This window comes from Melitaea cinxia, chromosome 5 (genome assembly GCF_905220565.1).
Source record: "Melitaea cinxia chromosome 5, ilMelCinx1.1, whole genome shotgun sequence".
NCBI classification, from domain to species: Eukaryota; Metazoa; Arthropoda; class Insecta; order Lepidoptera; family Nymphalidae; genus Melitaea; species Melitaea cinxia.
In genome coordinates, this window is record NC_059398.1 from 9,525,625 (window position 1) to 9,546,103 (window position 20,479).

The window sequence follows — 20,479 nt, forward strand, 5'->3', positions numbered from 1 at the left end:
ATATAAACATGCACATTTTTTTATATACATAATTATTCAATCAGTCGCGAGCGCAGGGTTACGTATCGCGGTCACCTGAACGCATGCGCGGCCTCCTAACTTCCCCCCTCCTCTCCTTTCCTACGCTCTCCCCACTCTGCAATAACAGAATCACACTTTGTTTACCAATTGCCGCGATTGACGAGCCAGTCGGTCGGCTTGCTCAGCCGACCTCGCTCGGTTTATTCCTTTTAAACGGTATATACTATTCAGTAGTTGCGCGTTGCCAGTGGCAAACGCGACATTAGTCACTAAGTTATGACCCTGTGACGTCTTATAATGAATAAAGCCGATACATCGGCGGAAGCCACCTTGCCAAGCGTGGCGATCCACGTGGATCATTATGAAGATCTAAGCCAGGAGAGGTCGAAATTGCTCGATCCTAATTCACCAGTGCCGATTGTAACGCCCTCTGTACAAATTCGCAAAGTGAAAAGCTTTACTGATACACACAAAATTCGAGATGTGAACGCCGCGTCTGGTGCAGCCTCTGCACGTAGTCTACGCCCCTATGACCAAGTGACCGTGTACCCAGAAGGCTCTGACAGTGGCACTAACCAATATGCTCCTTCTGTGCGCTCTTTAGCTTCAATAGGAATGGGTTGTACTGATGGTAGAAAAATGGTTATTAGAAGAGTTCCAACATCACCTACGGAACTTTTTCATCTAGTACGTCCTCCTACGTAAGTGTCTTTCCGGATGTAACATCCTCTTATAACCCATTATTCAATTGCTTTTAACGATAACTATTTTTGCCTTGTTTGTGATTCACCGAGTAACTCTTACAGTGACTGACCTTATATTTACCGTACATTGAACGAAAAAAAAATGTATTAAAATAATCATGAAATTTATTTGAATCTACATTTGCGTTAACAACTCTTCGTTCTAAAGCATTAATGTGAATTAACCTATAAAAACTGAGATATTATTGGAGTGTATAGAGAGGTGGCACTGATAAAAGTAATAATAACACTGTTTTAACGACATTTATATCAAATGGTCATAACTTCAAGTAGTTCAAAACCGTGTAAAAACGAAAACAAGAATTAAGAAAAAAAAAGATAAGCGTTTTTAACTATATTTATGTATATATTTATGTATTATATGAATGAAATACAAATTACTGTAAAAGGATTTTAGACATTACCATGGGTCGCTATAGTTACCTATATTATTTTAACAGTTTATGAGGGAATTAAATAGGTGGTTAAATTTTGGATCTTTCGAAGATAAATGTATCGACTAATGCTACCACACCTTAAATTCATTACAATAAATTAAAGTTATGGGTGTTAAAATTATGGTTTTGTGATAATAATCTATGACCGGGTCGTCTTATGCTTCTTTGTTTTTTTTTAACGCAATAATATTGTATAAATTGTGTATTTATCTAAATACAATCAATGTGTTATCTTAATACAAAGCTTAGTACAAAAAGTACTATCGATAGTTGAAAATAATTATGCATTTATATTACAGTATTTAGTTATTCGTATTTAGATTATATGAATATTTTACTTAACCATTTATAGAATTCGGGCAAGATTAAATGTATGTATATAAATACAAGTCAATTGCCAAAATATGTGTACAAGCATAACTTTCGAACGACTGCACCAAATTAAATATATATTTATACTAGCTGACCCCGCAAACGTTATTTTGCCATATATGTTACTAACTGGTACCCGCGACTTCGTCTGCTCAGGATTAGTAAGTACTTCGAGTCGCTTATTATCTTCTCAATATCTATCTTTATACCAAAATTCATCGAAATTGATTTTGCGATATAAATATCAATTTGTTACTACATTAGAAATAAGTATATTATCAATTTTTATTGTATTTATGGTTCACTGTTTTGGTGATAATTGTTTACTCATAGAAAATAGATATATGCTGTCGCGGACTTTTTTGTTTTTGAGGACTAATTAAGATAAACATTTCGTTCATACATTACATACGTGTAAACTACACTTTTTGCAGCGTACGCCAGAATAGTTCGCAAAAGGCAGATTTTTGTAGAATAAATAAATAAATAAATAAAATTATCATAAACTTTCATTACAATCCATTTGGTAGTTTTTACGTGAAAGAGGAACAAACATGCATACATCCATACATCTATACATATAAACTTTCGCGTTTATAATATTAGTAGAATACTAGCTGACCCGCCAAAATTTTTTTCATATATTTTATATATATATACAAGCTGTGCCCGCGGCTTCGCCCGCGTTGAAATCAGTGTGTCACAAACTTTTCCCGGCAAACTTCCAGTGAAACTGTCATCAAAATCGGCTTAGCCATTCCATAAACCCCCCTCTCTTCATTGGTGAAACCGCATGAAAATCTGTTCAGTAGATTTTGAAGGAATCGATCACATACACTTTTGGGGATTTTGTTTTATAATACACTAACTGCCCGCGACTACCTTCACGTGGTTATGAAGATATGCATTAGATACTATTAAAATGTTTAACGCAAATTATTTTTTTATTTCATTCACTTGAAATGCTTATCATACTAAGTAACTTTTTAAAAGGCACAATTTAGTATAATTTAATAGTTATTTTTATAAAATCTCTCTATACACCACATTTTTAGTTTTATTTTCAGGCTGCAGTATAAATAACCTATCGACGAACTTATAACTGCTGTATATGTTTCATACAAACTATCAACCCCAATTAAACCACCTTAGCGGGGGAATATCGCAAAATCTCTCTACTCTACTACATAATCTACTAACTATAATCTACCTCCCTGCCAAATTTTATCTTTATCCATCCTGGATGGATGAACCATCCAGCAGTTTTTGAGTTCTCGTGACGAGTGAGTCAGTGACCTTTCTCTTTTATATATAAAGATTACGATGCATTGTTTGGATACCTCCTCATCATTTATAGAGCATACATTTTAAATTTCAGACTCTTACTTCAGAAACATAGGACTTTCATACAAACTTCCGACCCCCGTTTTATCCCCTTAGGGGTCGAATTTCGTAAAATCAGTTCTTAGCGAATGTTTAAGCTCTATAAGGAACCTACCTGCCAAATTTCAAGTTTGTAGCTTTTATAGTTTCGGAGATTTCGTAATGAGTGAGTCAACCTACCCCCCGTTTTAACCCTAAAAGGGAGTTGATTTCTAAAGATACATTATTTGCACACCTTCTCACCATCTAAAGAGCATACATTTTAAATTTCAAGTCTCATACTTCAAAAAAACAGGACTTTCATATAAACTTTCAACCCCCGTTTTATCCCCTTGAGAGTCGAGTTTCGTAAAATCAGTTCTAAGCGGATGTCTATGTCCTATAAGGAGCCTATCTGCCAAATTTCAAGTTTGTAGGTGTTATAGTTTCGGAGATTTCGTGATGAGATCGGACCTTTCGCTTCTATAATTATATAATATAGATATACAAATAAATAAAATTGGAGTGTCTGTTTGTAATATTAAAATAACCGCTTTTTTACTAATTGCATATGGATATATACACGGTACATATACCAAAATAACATTTTTTACAATTTTTGTCTGTCTATCTGTCTGTTTGTTGCGACTAATCCCTGAAACGGCTGAACCGATTACGACGGGACTTTCACTGGTCGATAGGTGATGTAATAAGGAGCAACATACTTTTATTTTAGAAATATATTTATTTCGTAACTCTGCGTAACTTAAAAATAACTTTATTGTTCAATTTCACGCGGATGGAGTCGCGGTATATATATATATATATATATATATACATATACTCAATTATATATTCTATAGTGTTAGGACCACATTTGTATAATTGTGGTGGTACGAAGTTCACCGGATTAGCTTGCATAAAATATATAATAAAAATGAAATAGTTTTAGTTACATCTATAAACGTTAATGCTCTTCATAAAATATCATACTGAAATTCTACTTCACGTCTGTAAATTTACGTTGTAATTCCTTTGCCAGCGGAAATTTTCTATTATTACATAAACAGCTTACCTACATGGTTACTTGAAAAAAATTAAAACTAATTACTATTTAGGTCAAATTATCCCATAGAAAACTAAAATGAATTGATAAATTAATATTTGAAAAAAGAGTAGGTATATTAAAATAAATGTCTCTTAAAGTTAAATGTCTTTTCCTACAATTAATAAAAGGAAATTTTAACTTGAGTGGATGAATAAAAACTATATTATTGATAATTAAAAGTTTGAACAAAATGTATATGAGAGTGTAAACTAATAGTAAAAATTGAAAAATTAAGGAAACAGGCGTCCACAATTGAAACGCATTATTTAATTTTTATAGTAAAAAATATAAAGTTTAGAAATCATCGATCTTATTAGAAAAATTTATTTTATAGAAAGGTATAGCTAATGGAGCATGCTATTAGCATTAAATCTTCTTTTTGCACAATAATGTATCATGTGTTTTACGCAATAACATTTAAATAAGAAAGAGATAATACATAGAATAATCCATTAATAAAATACCACTTATAAAACTGTTAATACCATCCTTTGTGATAAAAATTTTATACTTTAACTAAAAATAAAACACTTCAAAATTGTAAGATGTAAAACAATTATTGTCATTTCAAAACACCATTACTATGTATCATAATTTCATTAAGCTTTAACTTTAATGACATTGTTAAATTACTTATATAAATGCTAAAATTTTTAAGCTGATTACTGTAACTACTGATAGATAGAATAGTATACTATGATGGCATTTTTTACAAACTTACATAAATTTAAAAAGAGCTTTAAAAACATTTTTAAATCCTAAACACAGCAAGTTCAAATTAATTACGCAGTACAGAAACTAAGAAACAATAATAAGAAAAAAAAAAGAATCTAGAATCGAATCGGAATTGTATTGATATCGTGTTCCTTTTTTTAATAAATTAAAATTTGTGTACTTTTCTAATCGTATGCTGATACGTATAAAACTAAGGAAAGACCAGTTAACAACAAACGTTAACTTATAGTATTTACAATTAGACTACTCATAAAAACCGTAATTCGAACGATGAAAGAAATGTCTTGATAAGCCTCTTTAGATAAGCAATCTTTATGATAATTTATGTTAGATTGCAGAAATTATTTTTGTTTCGTCAAAATTTCCAGAATCATAAAGGATCGTAAAAGTGACAGGGATTTTGCCATGTTTATCCGAAAATCTGGGTGGCTTATATATTTCGGAATTCAAGCAACTTGACCTTCGCTTGTGGCGCTGATAACATGGTGAAGCCATTATCTTCTCTTGTGTATCTCGCTCAAAACATGAGTACGATTGATCGAGCGCTCGGTCTTATCGCAGTCATTTTGATAATGATTTTAAAATACGTTTACATACTTACATGTTGACAGCTAAGGATTACCTTCTTTTTTAAATTGACAATTGTCAAAAGTTTATTGTAAATAATTATAATGAGATAGTGTGCCTTATTTTACCTATATGATGAAGCTTGAGATTAGAATGTCACATAAGTATCAGTTACTTTTTAATTTTATTCTTTATTTTGCTTTTGTTTGTATTATACATTTTGTGTTTGTGAGACTAACACATTATTCTTAGATTCAAAGAGAATGTTACGAATCTGTAATTGATTTTTATCATTACATATACAGTATAACATGTAGGTATAATTATTTTTAATTTGTTTTAAAATATAAAATAGATAACTATTTTTAATTGTTTCATTTCTCAATTTGTATTCTAGAAGTAATAAAACATTTAATAATCATGGAAAAAATAAAAATAAATTAAATATTAGAAAAAGAACGAAAAAGTTTTAATAATATGTACCAAACGTATGTATTAAACGTTTCTCTGATGACATTAAACAGAATCAAACGTAACGCTTATCTTGTACAACTATGTTTCTTTATCATTTGGTTAATTTGTACATGAAAAGTACACGTATTGAACGAGACAATTCGAATCGCCAGCAAAAAAAAAAAACAATTTTAATCGACACCTTATTTCTTGCATAACTGCACCGATGCATATCCTTTCACGGCTAATTTCACACTTTTATCAATTCAAAGATAGGTAGGTGTCTGTGTTGAGCTTGCGATTGTTTTTACACTTCAAAGTAAGTTTTTATTATCACTTAAAAGTGTTCTTTCAAATGTTGTAAGTTGCTGTCTTTTTGATTAGCATTTATTGTGATCGACTACACGCATACACATACTGGATAGAAAGGTCAACAAGATTTCGATCAATCTTTTAGATTTTATAGCCAAGTTTTGAATTTAGTTAAAATTTTTATGAAAGGGACACAAGAAATAGTTACGAAAGGGATATACTAAATAATTGACACATTAAAAACTTATTTTTGAATTCGATTTTAACGTTTTAATTAGATGTATCTGATATACCTAACACTTTAAAAAATATACCTAAAAATTCCTGTTGACGCACTAAAAATAAGAAGCCATAGAAATTGATAAATAAAGAGCAAGACTGAAAATAACTATCTAGTCCCTTCATGTGTGATTTTATAACAAAAACTTAGGAATATTTATATACCAATTATGCGCTAAATATTAAGATGTAATTTCGTTTATAAAGTATAATTTTGTGTGATATTACATATCGTCCCTTTCAAAGCTGCATTTATGAAAAAGATAAAATCCAAATTTTTTTGAATACTTTAAATAACTAGGAAAGAATTAATAAAGATCAATTATTACATTGTTGTTTATTAGCTAGGTAGGACCTTATAATAAAACTTTCGTTATAACGACATTATACTACAACGTTCAATAAGTCCCGAGACTAACCTGGAAATGGCGCATATATTAAAAACTCTTTTGATTTTTAAAAAGTACTGGCTATCAATACAAGAATATGTGTCAAATTTTTAAAAATGGAACAATAAAATTATTGATTTTGAAACATTTAAGTGACGCTACGGTTGTAATTTCGATACAATGGAAAAAAACGAGTTTCGCGTGTTGATAAAACATTGTTTTTTAATGGGAAAAAATACCGTTGAAGCACAGCAATGGCTTATAAAATGTTATGCAGGATCAGCTCCCTCTAAAGCAACCATTTGTCGGTGGTATGCCGACTTCAAACGCGGTCGCATGGACACCAATGATGGGGAACGCTCAGATCGTCCAAATGAAGCAGTGACTCAACAAAATATTAACCAAGTCCTCAAAATTGTATTGGAAGATCGGAAGGTAAAAGTGCGAGAGATAGCCGAGATAGTGAAGATTTCAGCTGGTAGTGTTTTCACTATTTTACATAAAAATTTGGCCATGAAAAAGCTTTTTTCTAAGTGGGTGCCGCGTTTGCTTACAACTAATCAAAAGGAACAACGTATCAATGATTCAGAGCGATGTTTGGCGCTGATGAATTATAATAAAAAGGATTTTTTACGTCGGTTTGTAACAATGGATGAAACCTGGATATACTATTTCACTCCGAAATCCAATCGGCAGGCAGCGGAGTGGAGAGCGGCTGGTGAAAGCAGCCCGAAGCGTCCAAAGACTCAGAAATCGGCTGGTAAGGTTATAGCGTCTATATTTTGGGATGCGCATGGAATACTTTTCATCGACTACCTTGAAAAGGGGCAAAATATAAATAGTGACTATTACATGTGCTTATTGGAGCGATTGAAGTACGAAATTGCGGATAAACGGCCTCACATGAACAAAAAGAAAGTGGTGTTTCACCAGGACAACGCGCCTTGTCACAAGTCCGTGAGAACGATGGCCAAAATTAACGAATTGGGCTTCGAATTGCTTCCTCATCCCCCTTATTCGCCAGACTTGGCCCCCAGCGATTACTGGCTGTTTGCAGACCTCAAAAAAAATGCTTCAGGGTAAGAAATTTGACTCAAATAGTGAAGTTATCGCAGCAACGGAGGCTTATTTTGAAGCCAAAGACAAACCGTTCTACACACATGGGATAGAAAAGCTAGAAAAGCGTTGGAGGGACTGTATCGCTCTTGGAGGAGACTATGTTGATGAATAAAAATTAATTTTATAAAAAAGACCTTTTTTTAGTACTTAGTCTCGGGACTTATTGAACCACGTGTTAAGTCCTACCAAATTTAAAAATAACGAGTGCGCTTTAGACCACGCGACTGAAATCAAACTTACGAAACGTAACTCTCTCTCTCTCTCTTTATTAACTTATATCTCCCTCTCAGCTTCCGTTCGTCTCGCCTGATCACACTTTGCGTAACGCTCTTTTCACGAATCCATCATCTTACTCCCCAAGTCAAGCGTGCGTAAAGTAGTTTTACTTCAAAAAAGTGTCGTGTTTATTGTATAGGGCATAGGGATGAAAAAAATGTCCCTTTCATATGACCTCACTCCAACGTAGTTCGCGATTTAAAAATTATAAAACATTGAAAGTAGGTACGAGTGACGTCTAACGAAATCTAATCCTTAATGCTCTATGACCTTACTTTAATCACCGTAGGCCGATCATCTTTAATCCAAACAACTTGTTTACTAACGAAGTACGTCAACTGGATCATGACGAAATTTATGTTTCATTGTAAATCACTTAAAATATTAGCTTTACCCGCAACATCATTCACACATACATTTTTATATCTTGTAATTAAAGTGGTGATGAATGAGTTGCTTATTATTATATAAAATCAAACGTATGACGTTATGAATAAAAATCATTAATTGGGAATTTAAACCACAGAACCGTCCTGCTAATAATTTTCATCAAAGACAGACAAGTTACGATATTTGTGAGCAAACAAGATGTACCGAAATACAAGGACCGCTTTCTACGGCTACAAATCTTAACACCACAATTCCGAAAATAAACATGACGTTCAGCGTCATTACAAGCAGCGTTTAGATAATAATAAAATATGTAACAACCAATTACTTATTATTATTTTTATTTTTGGTATATTATGAATTTCATCTTTAGTACTGTCGTATCTGTAAAAATTTGTCGACTCGTCGATCTGAGGAAAGCAACAGTTTTTACATCATCGGTTCAAACGACGCAAACAATGGCTTTTATTGAATGTCTTGCTTATCAGTTGCAATTTATAGCAAACATTACCTATTTTACAACCGCTCCTTATTATTTGACGATCGCTCTGGTGTAATGGTGCGTGTGCCGTGTCGGTGGCGGTTAAAACACCGATGTTCACGGGTTCGATTCCCGCTCGGGGTGGATGGAGTATTTGTGTTTATACAAATATTTATTCTCAGTTATTCATCATGATACTGGTAATTTATTAGATATCTGTGCAAGGAAATTAATAAATCATTAGCAATTTTGCGTCAGTTAAAATTAATTCTTATTCATTTTATAAAATAGGAATATATAAGGAACAAGTATATATTATATGTATATAAGTTATAAATATTTTGTACGTCAATATTTGATAACATCATTAATGTTTATATGGATATTTATTTATATGGACACATACTACAAAAAAAAATTATAAGTATGAATGACTGTTGACTAAAAGCTAGGCATTTCCAGTTCCATAATTTAGGAACAATCAAAAGGAACCGTGCGTTTATGAAAACTAACAATTACCGTGGTCTGGGCGTTTATGCATTTATATTATGTGTCTTTCCGTCCGTACGTGTGTGTGTCCGGACCCAGGAATAAGGCCTAGTGGATCACACTCCGATCAGTATGAGGTGTTTATTAAATCTATATAATTAATACGTGAATCAATAACTTTTTACCCCTTTTTACGACAATTGCGCAGACGGAGGAGTATGAAATTTCACACAATTATAGTTTATATTTTAAAGAAGGAGTGCAGAATGCTATTTTTCTTTAATTATGCATAAAAGTACATGCACTATTAATTCGCACTACAAGACATCGTCTGTCGCGCCAGCTATATAATATATTTTTGTGTAAGTTGGTGAATGCGTGACGCAAGCGTTGCGAAAAGTGTGATGGGGCAAGGCGAACAGAAATTGAGAGGGAGAAGATATAAGTTAGTGAAGTTAGAAAGAGAGAGAGAGATACGTTTCCTATATTACTGTGGGGGCAACTAAAGAAGTTTTACTTCAGTCGTATGGTCTAAAGCACACTCGTTTTTAACCGACTTCCAAAAAAGGAGGAGGTTCTCAATTCGACTGTATTTTTTTTTTTTTTTATGTATGTTACATCAGAACTTTTGACTCGGTGGAGCGATTTCGACAAATATTCTTTCAATCGAAAGGTGGTGTGTGTCCCATTTAAATTTATTTGAGATCAAACAACTACTTTTCGAGCTATAGCTAATAATGCGTTTATACTTGACGCTTTTTTCGTCGACCTACGTTGTATTATACCTCATAACTTTCTACTGGATGTACGGATTTTGATAATTCTTTTTTTGTTGGAAAGAAGATATCTCTAGTTTAGTACCATGATAGGGAAACCAGGATCTAATGATGGGATCCCAGAGAAATCGAGGGAACTTCTTGAAAATCCGCAATAACTTTTTATTAGGTTTACCGATTTTAATGATTTTTAATTTAATCGAAAGCCGAAGTTTATCATGTGGTCACATTTAAATTTCATCGAGATCTGATAACTACTTTTTGAGTAATCTTTGATAATGCGTTGTTACTTGACTATTTTTTCATCGATCTACGTTGTATTACTCGTCGATGTAATTGAAGTCGGTTTTTTTTTTCGTTTGCGAGCAAACACAATTATTTATTCAAATCTTAGTTTTTTAACCGACTTCCAAAAAAGGAGCTTCTCATTTCTATTGTATATTTTTATGTATGATATCTCAGAACTTTGGACTAGGTGGACCGATTTCAATTTTTTTTTCTAATCGAAAGGCGGTGCGTTTCATTTGGTCCCATTTCAATTTATTTTTGATTGAGATTTGACAAGTACTTTTCGAGTTATATCTAATAATGATTATTTATTTGACTATTTTTTCGTCGACCTACGTTGTGTTATACCGTATAACTTTCCACTAGGTGTACCGATTTTAATGATCATTGTTTTATTCGAAAGCTGATGCGTGTTTTGTGGTTCAATTTAAATTTCATCGAGATTTGATGACCTTTTCTTGGGTAATCTTTGATAACGCGTGTTTAGTTGACTATTTTTCGTCTGCCTATTACGTTGTATTATTTGTCGATGTGATTGAAGTCGGTTTTTTTTCGTTTGCAAGCAAACACAATTATTCTAAGCGCTGGAAACCTTAAAAGTTTTTTTACTATTATACCATTACCATTAATACCATTTATATAAATCTTTGTTTAAAAATAACTAAGCCTAATAAAACAAAAAATAGATATATCACAGAAAAGATTACCAAAGAATCAAAAGATCAACAACGCAAATACCTGGTGCTTTAGGTCGATGTTCATAAAGAATGATTACTAACATCATTTGTATATGACTTTCAATGTCACCCTGCCCTGCTCAGTATTATTCGAATTTCAACACTTTTTGAAGTGAAACTTCCCTAGCCTCATGAGGGGTAAAATTTTTACGGATCAAACGCGTCATGGCGTCACGAGTCACGAATTTTTAAACGTCCATACAAAGTTGAATACATAGGTTCTCGTCCGATCACCGAAGCTAAGCAACGTCGGGCGCGGTCAGTTCTTGAATGGGTGATCACCTGGGAACACCACGTGATGTTGGCTTTTGGTTTTTTTTTTAATTCGTTTTTTTATTTAGTGATTGAAGTGAAACTTCTTTAGGCGCATGAAGGGTAAAATTTTAACGGATTTTTTAAGCGTTCATAACATGTTGAATACACGGGTTCTCATCCGATTATCCGTTTTTTTTTTATTGGTTTTTTTTGAATTAGTTTGCCAAAGAAGTTTCACTTCTGACATGTGTACTTTGTACGCACGCAATTTTACTACTAGGTTGGCAAATAAGCGTACTGCACCTTACTCACCACAAGAACACAACACTGCTTGAAAGCAGTATTACGAGGTATACTTCCCCAGACCAGCTGCTCCAGATTTTGAGCAGGATATTTCCTGCTCTGTTATTTACCTCAGTAAAACTTAAGGTATCGTTACATAATAACGCTTATTACTAATGTACTGCGATGGGTTACTAATACTAATTACAATGTAGGGCTCAAAAATCTTTAAAACTCTCACTTCCGTAATCAAAACTATCCGAATCTAACAGATAATCCGAAATAATTTAAGAACAAAATAATATATCCGTAATCTCCCTGATACATATTACCTTACTGTCGCAGCTGATTATTACTGCCAAAGTAGAAAAAAAATGCTATCGGTTAACTGCTTTAGCACCATTTTCCTTTACGGTCTAATTTTATTAATAAATAACAAACCTTAAAACTACGCTGTTTCGCCTAACTTCAAGTAGTCTCACGAACACTCGCGAACCGTCGACTTCGTGCTTTGTTTGTACTCGTACATTGTGCGATAATAATAAGCCGTACGAAATGCCATCCTGTATCAGACATAATGAAAGCTATACTTCTAAGAGTTGCAACGTAACATATCAAGTGTAAGTGAAATTTATTGACTAGTGTTTTTTTTAATTATTAAGGTAATTTTAAAGTCAACAATACATAATTATTTATATATTTATCTACTAGCTACCCGGACAGACTTCGTTCTGTCAAAAGTTAATAGTATTTTTTTATAATTTTTTTTTTTTTTTCGTATTAAAAGCTTCCGTGGGCCTTAAGTAACGTAATAAATTAACCGAATTAGTCGAGCCATTCTCGAGTTATGCGCTTAGCAACATTCATTTTTATTTATATACATATATTAATACGTGAAGCAAAAACTTTGTACCTCTTTTTACAATGAACTTGAATATGAAATTTCGCACTCTTATAGTTTAAATAGAGAAAGAGTGCAGAATGCTAATATTAGTAAATATTAAACTAGATGTGAACCGCGTGATAATTTACGTCGTTTAGTAAAAAAATACACTTATATTGTTTTTTAAAACACATAAATAATACACTTTCACTCGTCGCTAAGTACGAGAACATTTATATGAAAAACAAGTTTCAATCCGCGAGTTTGTAATTTCTTTTTTTTTTTTGAGTAATTTTATTATGATTGTTCGGATTTTTAAACATTACTTTAATCATTACTAAAATGTATGTTTTAACTGAAGTAGAGACATGCTTCTCAAAATCTGGAGCAGACTGACTGGGGTACCTCGACCTTACCGAAGATCACAGCTAAGTAATACAACTTTCAAACAGTGTTGTATTCCCGTGGTAAGTAAGGTGACCAGGGCTCATGGAGGGGAGATTAGGGTAGAGTCGGCAACGGTCTAGCGATGCTTGTAGTGTTGAAGACGTCTATAAGCTACGATAATCGCTTACACACACCACAAAATTACAATTTACAAATTACTACTTGGTCTTTTATGGTAAAATAAAGCTAAACTTGTTGTTTCTTTCTTCTTTCTATTTTTAAAATATAAATACAGAAACTAAGTTTTGTGTACAAAATAGCAATTTTTAATAAAAATGTCATTTAGGCTCTTATCTTTCACTTATCATTCATCATTTCCTATTTATGTATTATGTAATAAACTACATACATATTAGGCTACTTTTGAACACAATCATATCAAAATATCAACGATTATACTCGTAATATAGTTGATCCGTATCGTTTTAATATAAGTAGCTGGATTTAGTGCTTTCGTTTTTTTTTTAATAAACCGTATTTTTTGAAATTTTATTTAAATACAAATTACATACTGATGAAATATGAATAATATTTTCGATCTTACCGACATAATAATAATAAAAATATGAACTGAAATATTTAAATAAAAAATTACGAGTGCAATTAGAAAAAAAAGGAAAAGAAAATATCGATTTGGAGACATGTGAATTTGAACCGGGGTTTTCCCGTTTCTTGACTGACCTGAGCAATTATAACCTTATAGATAGTGGCGAAATTTACTTTCGTATTCTAATGATATTGTAGCAGATTTCATTACGCCTGAAAATATGGATAAAACGATATTATCTATCTAAAAATGAAAGCTAGCTAGATCGATTTTTCGCCCCCTGAAAACCACCTGCATACTAAAATTTATGAAAATTGTTGGAGCCGTTTCCAAGATTCAGATTATATATACCTACATAATATATACATGAATTGCTTGATTATAGGTAGATTGCTTAGATAGACATACATATAACACGATATTTATTGACTACCGCCAGTGTTAGTTTTTAAAGAATTAATGCAATAGGATATTTCTATTACACGGAGAACGGGTTGAGTACTAATCACGTGAGATTTTTAGTATGAAAGAATAACTGTATAATTAACATGTTTGCAATACTTTGACAGACCGCCAGACGAAGACACCGCGTCACACGAAAGTGACTGCGGCGAGGAGGAAGAGGACGCGGAGACTGTTCACTTAAAACCTAGAAGACCATTTTGGGCGAACAAAATACAGTTCGTTTTGGCTTGCGTAGGCTACTCGGTTGGTCTCGGCAATGTATGGCGCTTTCCTTATCTTTGCTACAAGAGCGGCGGAGGTGAGAAAATTATTTTGTACACTAATCTATACTTTTCAAAATTGCATATATAATTTACATGTTGTGTGTTGCAAACGATAGTATTTCTCTAAACTAAGTTTATACGATATAAAAATTGGAAAGATTAGCGTAAAACAAAAAGCCATATTACCACTGAATAAAAGAAAACACTTGTAAAATATAAGAGGCAAAACCAAAAACCATATAATACTTCGTAAAATGCTATGTATCAAAATATACATAATAAACAAAATATATAAATAGGTGTTGTAAATAATTAAATAACACTTGAGATACCTAAGCTACCTATAATCTATAATCTATAATCTATAATCTATAATAATATATATAAAAGCGAAAGGTCACTCACTCATCACGAAATCTCCGAAACTATAACACCTACAAACTTGAAATTTGGCAGGTAGGCTTCTTATAGAACGTAGACATCCGCTAAGAACGGATTTTACGAAACTCGACCCCTAAGGGGGTAAAACGGGGGTTGCAAGTTTGTATGAAAGTCCTATGTTTTTGAAGTAAGAGACTTGAAATTTAAAATGTATGCTCTATAGATGATGAGAAAGTGTTCAAATAATGTATCTCTAGAAATCAACTCCCTTTCTGGGTTAAAACGGGGGATGATAGCTTGACTCACTCATCACAAAATCTCCGAAACTATAATACCTACAAACTTGAAATTTGGCAGAAAGGCTACTTATAGGGCGTAGACATCCGCTAACAACGAATTTTACGAAATTCAACCCCTAAGGGGGTAAAACGGGGGTTGGAAATTTTTATGAAAGTCCTATGTTTTTGAAGTAAGAGACTTGAAATTTAAAATGTATGCTCTATAGATGGCGAGAAGGTATCCAAATAATGTATGTTTAGAAATTAACTCCGTTTTGGGGTTAAAACGGGGGATGGTAGGTTGACTCACCAATCACGAAATCTCCGAAACTATAACACCTACAAACTTGAAATTTAGCAGATAGGCTCCTTATAAGACGTTGGCATCCGTTAAGAACGGATTTTACAAAACTCAACCCCTAAGGGGGTAAAACGGGGGTTGGAACTTTGTATGAAAGTCCTATGTTTTTGAAGTAAGAAACTTGAAATTTAAAATGTAAGCTCTATAGATGGTGAAAAGGTGTCCAAATAATGTATCTTTAGAAATCAACTCCTTTTTGGGGTTAAAACGGGGGATCGTAGGTTGACTCACTGATCACGCAATCTCCGAAACTATAACAGCTACAAACTTGAAATTTGACAGGTAGGTTCCTTATAGGGCGTAAACATCCGCTAAGAACTGATTTTACGAAAATCGACCCCTAAGGGGATAAAACGGGGGTCGGAAGTTTGTATGAAAGTCTTATGTTTTTGAAGTAAGAGACTTGAAATTTAAAATATATACTCTATAGATGGTGAGGAGGTGTCCAAATAATGCATCGTAATCTATATATATAAAAGAGAAAGGTCACTGACTCACTCATCACGAGAACTCAAAACCGCTGGATGGTCTATCCATCCAGTTTGAACAAAGATAAAATTTGGCAGGGAGATAGATTATAGATAGCAGACGTCCGCTGAGAACGGATTTTACGATATTACACCGCTAAGTGGATTTAATTGGGGTTGATATTTTGTATGAAACATATACAGCTTGAAAATAAAACTAAAAATGTGGTGTATAGAGAGGTTTTATAAAAATAACTATTAAATTATACTAAATTGTGCCTTTTAAAAAGTTACTCAGTTTGATAAGCATTTCAAGTGACTGAAATAAAAAAATAATTTGCGTTAAACATGGTAATAGTAATGCATATCTTCATAACCACGCGGACGTAATCGCGGGCAAGAGTTAGTGTATTATAAAACGAAGTCCCTAAAAGTGTATGTAATCGATTCGCTCAAAATGTACTGAACGGATTTTCATGCGGTTTCAGCATTGGAGAGAGGCATCCACTATTGGCAAGAGGAAGGTTAACGGAACGGCTAAGCCGATTTTGATGAGAGTTTCACTGGTAGTTTGCTGGGAAAATTTTGTGACACACTAATATCAACGCGGGCGAAGCCGCGGGCACAGCTAGTATAATTATATGGTTAAAACTTCTTTTTGCAACTTCAAATAGACGTACAAAAATTACAAAAGAAGAAAGAAAACAAAGCGATGAGAGTGACCTTTTTAACCGACTTCCAAAAAAGGAGGAGGTCCTCCATTCCATTGTATTTTTTTCTGTATCAGTTACCTCAGAACATTTGACTAAGTTAGATCGATGTAGATGATTTTTTTTATCATCAGAAAAGTAAAAAGAAATAAATAAATTGTAAAAAGAAGTACGATTGAATTGAAATAACTCTACTATATATATCATTTCTCAGTGTATGACGTAACAAAAAAATCGGCCAAGTGCGAGTTGGACTCGCGCACAAAGGTTTACGTACCATTAATTAGGTACAACAGTACCATTTATTGATATCGAGCAAAAATAGGCAAAAAATGACTTTTTTGTATGGGAGCCCTTAAATATTCATTTTATTTTAATTTTATTATTTATTATTAAAGTTAAAATACAACTGAGTATTTTGTGAATATTTCAAGTGCCTACCTGTTGCCATTATTGATATCGAGAAAAAAGGGCAAAAAAACCGCGTTTGTTGCATGGGAGCCCACTCAAATATTTATTTTATTTTCTTTTAAGTATTTGTTGTTATAGCAGCAATACACACATAATTTGTAAAAAATTACAACTGTCTAGCTATCGCCGTTCTTGAGATACTGCCTGGTGACAGACAGACGAACGGACAGCGAAGTCTTAGTAATTCCGATTTAAAAAAAGGGATCCGTTTTTACGTGTACGAAACCCTAAAAAGATTTGTATTCGGCGTTACGAAATCAAACAAATATATCAACAACAAATACTGACAATAAATAACAAAATATGTATGATTGATTATTATGAATATAGTTAAATTTATCCTGCTAATGGCTAAAGCTAATGAATAAATGTTGTCGACGAACGCTCCTAACTATATGGACACACCCACCCATTCTTTCGAGAGCGTGACTACTTAGTTCATTTCGCAAGATTTGCCCTTATTTATTTATAGTATACATACATTTGTCTACGTAAAACGTCGTGAAAAATAATTTAACACTACACAACTAATATCCGCATAACGCTAAGTAAATTATCTCAAACGAGTGACAAAGAGATCGTGATCCACTTAGCATTGGTTCTAATTGTACGTTTCCAAACTCCGGCTAAATTGTGATACTATTAAAACAAACATGTTTTCGTCTATAGTAATTTAACTCATACCAGAATATGTGTTATTTTCAACCGACTTTAAAGAAAGGAGGAGGTTCTCAATACGACTGTACTTTGTATGTATTTACCTCAGGATTTTTGAACAGAAAGATGGTCTGAAATCGAAATCTGATAACTACCTCTTGAGTAATTCTTGATAACGCGTATTTACTTGACTATTTTTTGTCTACCTACGTACCTACTTATCGATGTAATATGGAAGTCGGTTTTATTTATATGTTAATGTTTTATATGAACGTAAGGGTACGTATGTGTAGAATATATATATATATATAAAGGTATGTACGTACCTATATTACGTTTACTTACGTGTAAATTGTTTCAAACAAGTTACTAATGCAATAAATAAATACCTACACGGATACTTATATTCCTAAACAAAATGAATTAAGAGTTTGGCTATCATTTTTATAAAAAAACACATTTAATAAAAAATCTAATATAACTTTAGTACCTAACTTACATTATTTGAAATTCAATATAAATATAGGTATATGTATTTTGTAAACATTGTAATGCATATATCATTAAATTATATAGTATGATAATAATAAATTAATAATATTTACACATCAATAATTTTTACCTTTTTTCGTATTCAGACTTAGATATTTTCCTGAAACTGAAACCTAATCACACATAACCAGGAGAAGATCAAGGTAATTTATTTGAATTCGTTTTTTCGGGATTTATACCATTGGTTTGATTAAAGTTTAAGTTTTAAGATAAAACAAAATTTTAAAAAAATGATATTATAACGAAAACAAAACTGTTTTTAACTGAGGTAGGGCACAGCAGGAATTTCCTGCTCAAAATATGGAGCAGCCCGACTGGGGTAGTACCTCGACCTTACAAAAGATCACAGCAAAATAATACTGTTTTCAAGCAGTATTGTGTTCCCGTTGGTGAGTAAGGTGACCAGAGCTCCTGGCGGGATTGGGGATTGGGTCGGCAACGCGCTTGCGATGCTTCTGGTGTTGCAGACGTCTATAAGCTACGGTAATCTCAGGTGAGCCGTACGCTTGTTTGCCGACGTAGTGAAATAAAAAAAAAAAAACAAATATAGTCGGTCATCCGTGTTCGCCGGTCTAGCTAGTACATGAAGGTACCTACAAACTAAAAAATTACTTTCAGTTTGTCCCTGTTTTTAAAAATACAAACGAGTTTACTTTTAGACGTCGTCATAAAAGTGAAATTGTACAAAAGAGTTTAGAAAATTATTTTATGAAATATGAATACTTTATATATGACTGAAACTAAAAGATTATTTCAATTATTACAGTCATTTGTCAGATGACATTCAATTCATATTTAAACAGTCATAGTTAAGACACAGATTAGATACTCAGATATTAATAACTTAGTCATCAGTCTATTAGATATTTCCATTTAGTCGACACGAATAAAATCCATTCATAAAAAAGTACTTGGTAGTGTACCTTGCTTTAGTGCTGGGAAATGCATTTGCGCACTAGCTCTGCCACCCGGAGGCGACGGGGATGTTGGGGCTCTCGGCGCGGTCAGAAGGCGCACGGACTACCCACTAAAACCGAGCGGTGCTCTGATCGTTATTGTGGGTTGCCGTGGGATCACTAACGCATGCAACCGTGACGACCCGACTGTAGGCCCTGTGCACGCCGCTTTCGTTTATAGAGCGCATACGGGCACTGAGAGCGCTCTATCGTCCTCGTGGAAGTCTGTTGCGGAGGGTGAAGAAGTTCTCTCCGTCTTCTTCCCGCCAGTGTCCTCCTGTGTAGCGTATAAGCGTGAGCATCCGCTTCGTGCTCACGCTCTGCAGTCTCCTTCAGCACCATGACCTCTTCACAGAAGGAGGCCACGACCGACTAGCCCCTCTCGCTGCCGAATACGGAGCGGATGACGCTCGACAAAGAGAGGTCTCCGCCTACAATGGCCACCAGGGCCTAATGCTGGGGTCTCTAAGTAGCGCATTCCTCTAGAGTGTGGTGAGCCAAAATCATGGCAAGTAGGGCTAGCTTCCCCTCCATGCAATTTGATACAGGTACCTAAGCATCTGCGACCGGTACTAACCTGCGTGAACTGAAGGGTCAGCAACCCGTGCGGCCTTTTTACCCAGCGACTAAAATGGGGATGTACAACGTCCACCGACGCTGAGCCCGCCGCTGGGGACTCCAAGTCATCCTTGTACCAGTTCATCAGGGCTCTCTAAGCCTGAACCCTGATATTCCGCATTCGGTCCGCACTTGGGATTAGCCCTTTAGGTCGGAGACTCGATCGGTACTTGTATACTTCCGCGAGCACCACTGCTTGGAATTCCAAGGGCGAATCACTCGCAAGAAGCGTCGCCGCCGTTCACGACACTGTAAGGTATCCCCGTATGACACTTACCACTATGACTCCTTGGTCTCCTTAAGAGGGTCTTGTTCTGAGCAGAGAGAGCGTCAGCGAACACGGGAGCACCGTACAGTGCCATGCTGCGCACGATGCCGTCATAAAGTCGTCGGCACGGCGAACCCGGTCCAACTACGTTGGGCCAACAGTAACGTTCTACAAGGATCTCACCACAGAGCATAGACCTTTTTTCCTGTACATAAAAGGGTCGAAACTTAATTTCACCACGATTATTTACTGTGGATGGCGGA

General features: G+C 34.1%; 1 protein-coding gene and 1 pseudogene across 1 annotated transcript; both read left to right on the top strand.

Moving 5' to 3' along the window:
• The first annotated feature begins 476 nt into the window (after window positions 1–476).
• Window positions 477–14,787, top strand: LOC123653541 (sodium- and chloride-dependent GABA transporter ine-like). Its single transcript, XM_045589531.1, has 2 exons — window positions 477–722; window positions 14,339–14,787. Exons 1-2 carry the CDS (start codon window positions 637–639, stop codon window positions 14,583–14,585), a joined length of 333 nt encoding a protein of 110 aa, XP_045445487.1. The 5' UTR covers window positions 477–636; the 3' UTR covers window positions 14,586–14,787.
• LOC123654131 lies at window positions 11,544–11,662 on the top strand (annotated as a pseudogene).
• Window positions 14,788–20,479: the final 5,692 nt, after the last annotated feature.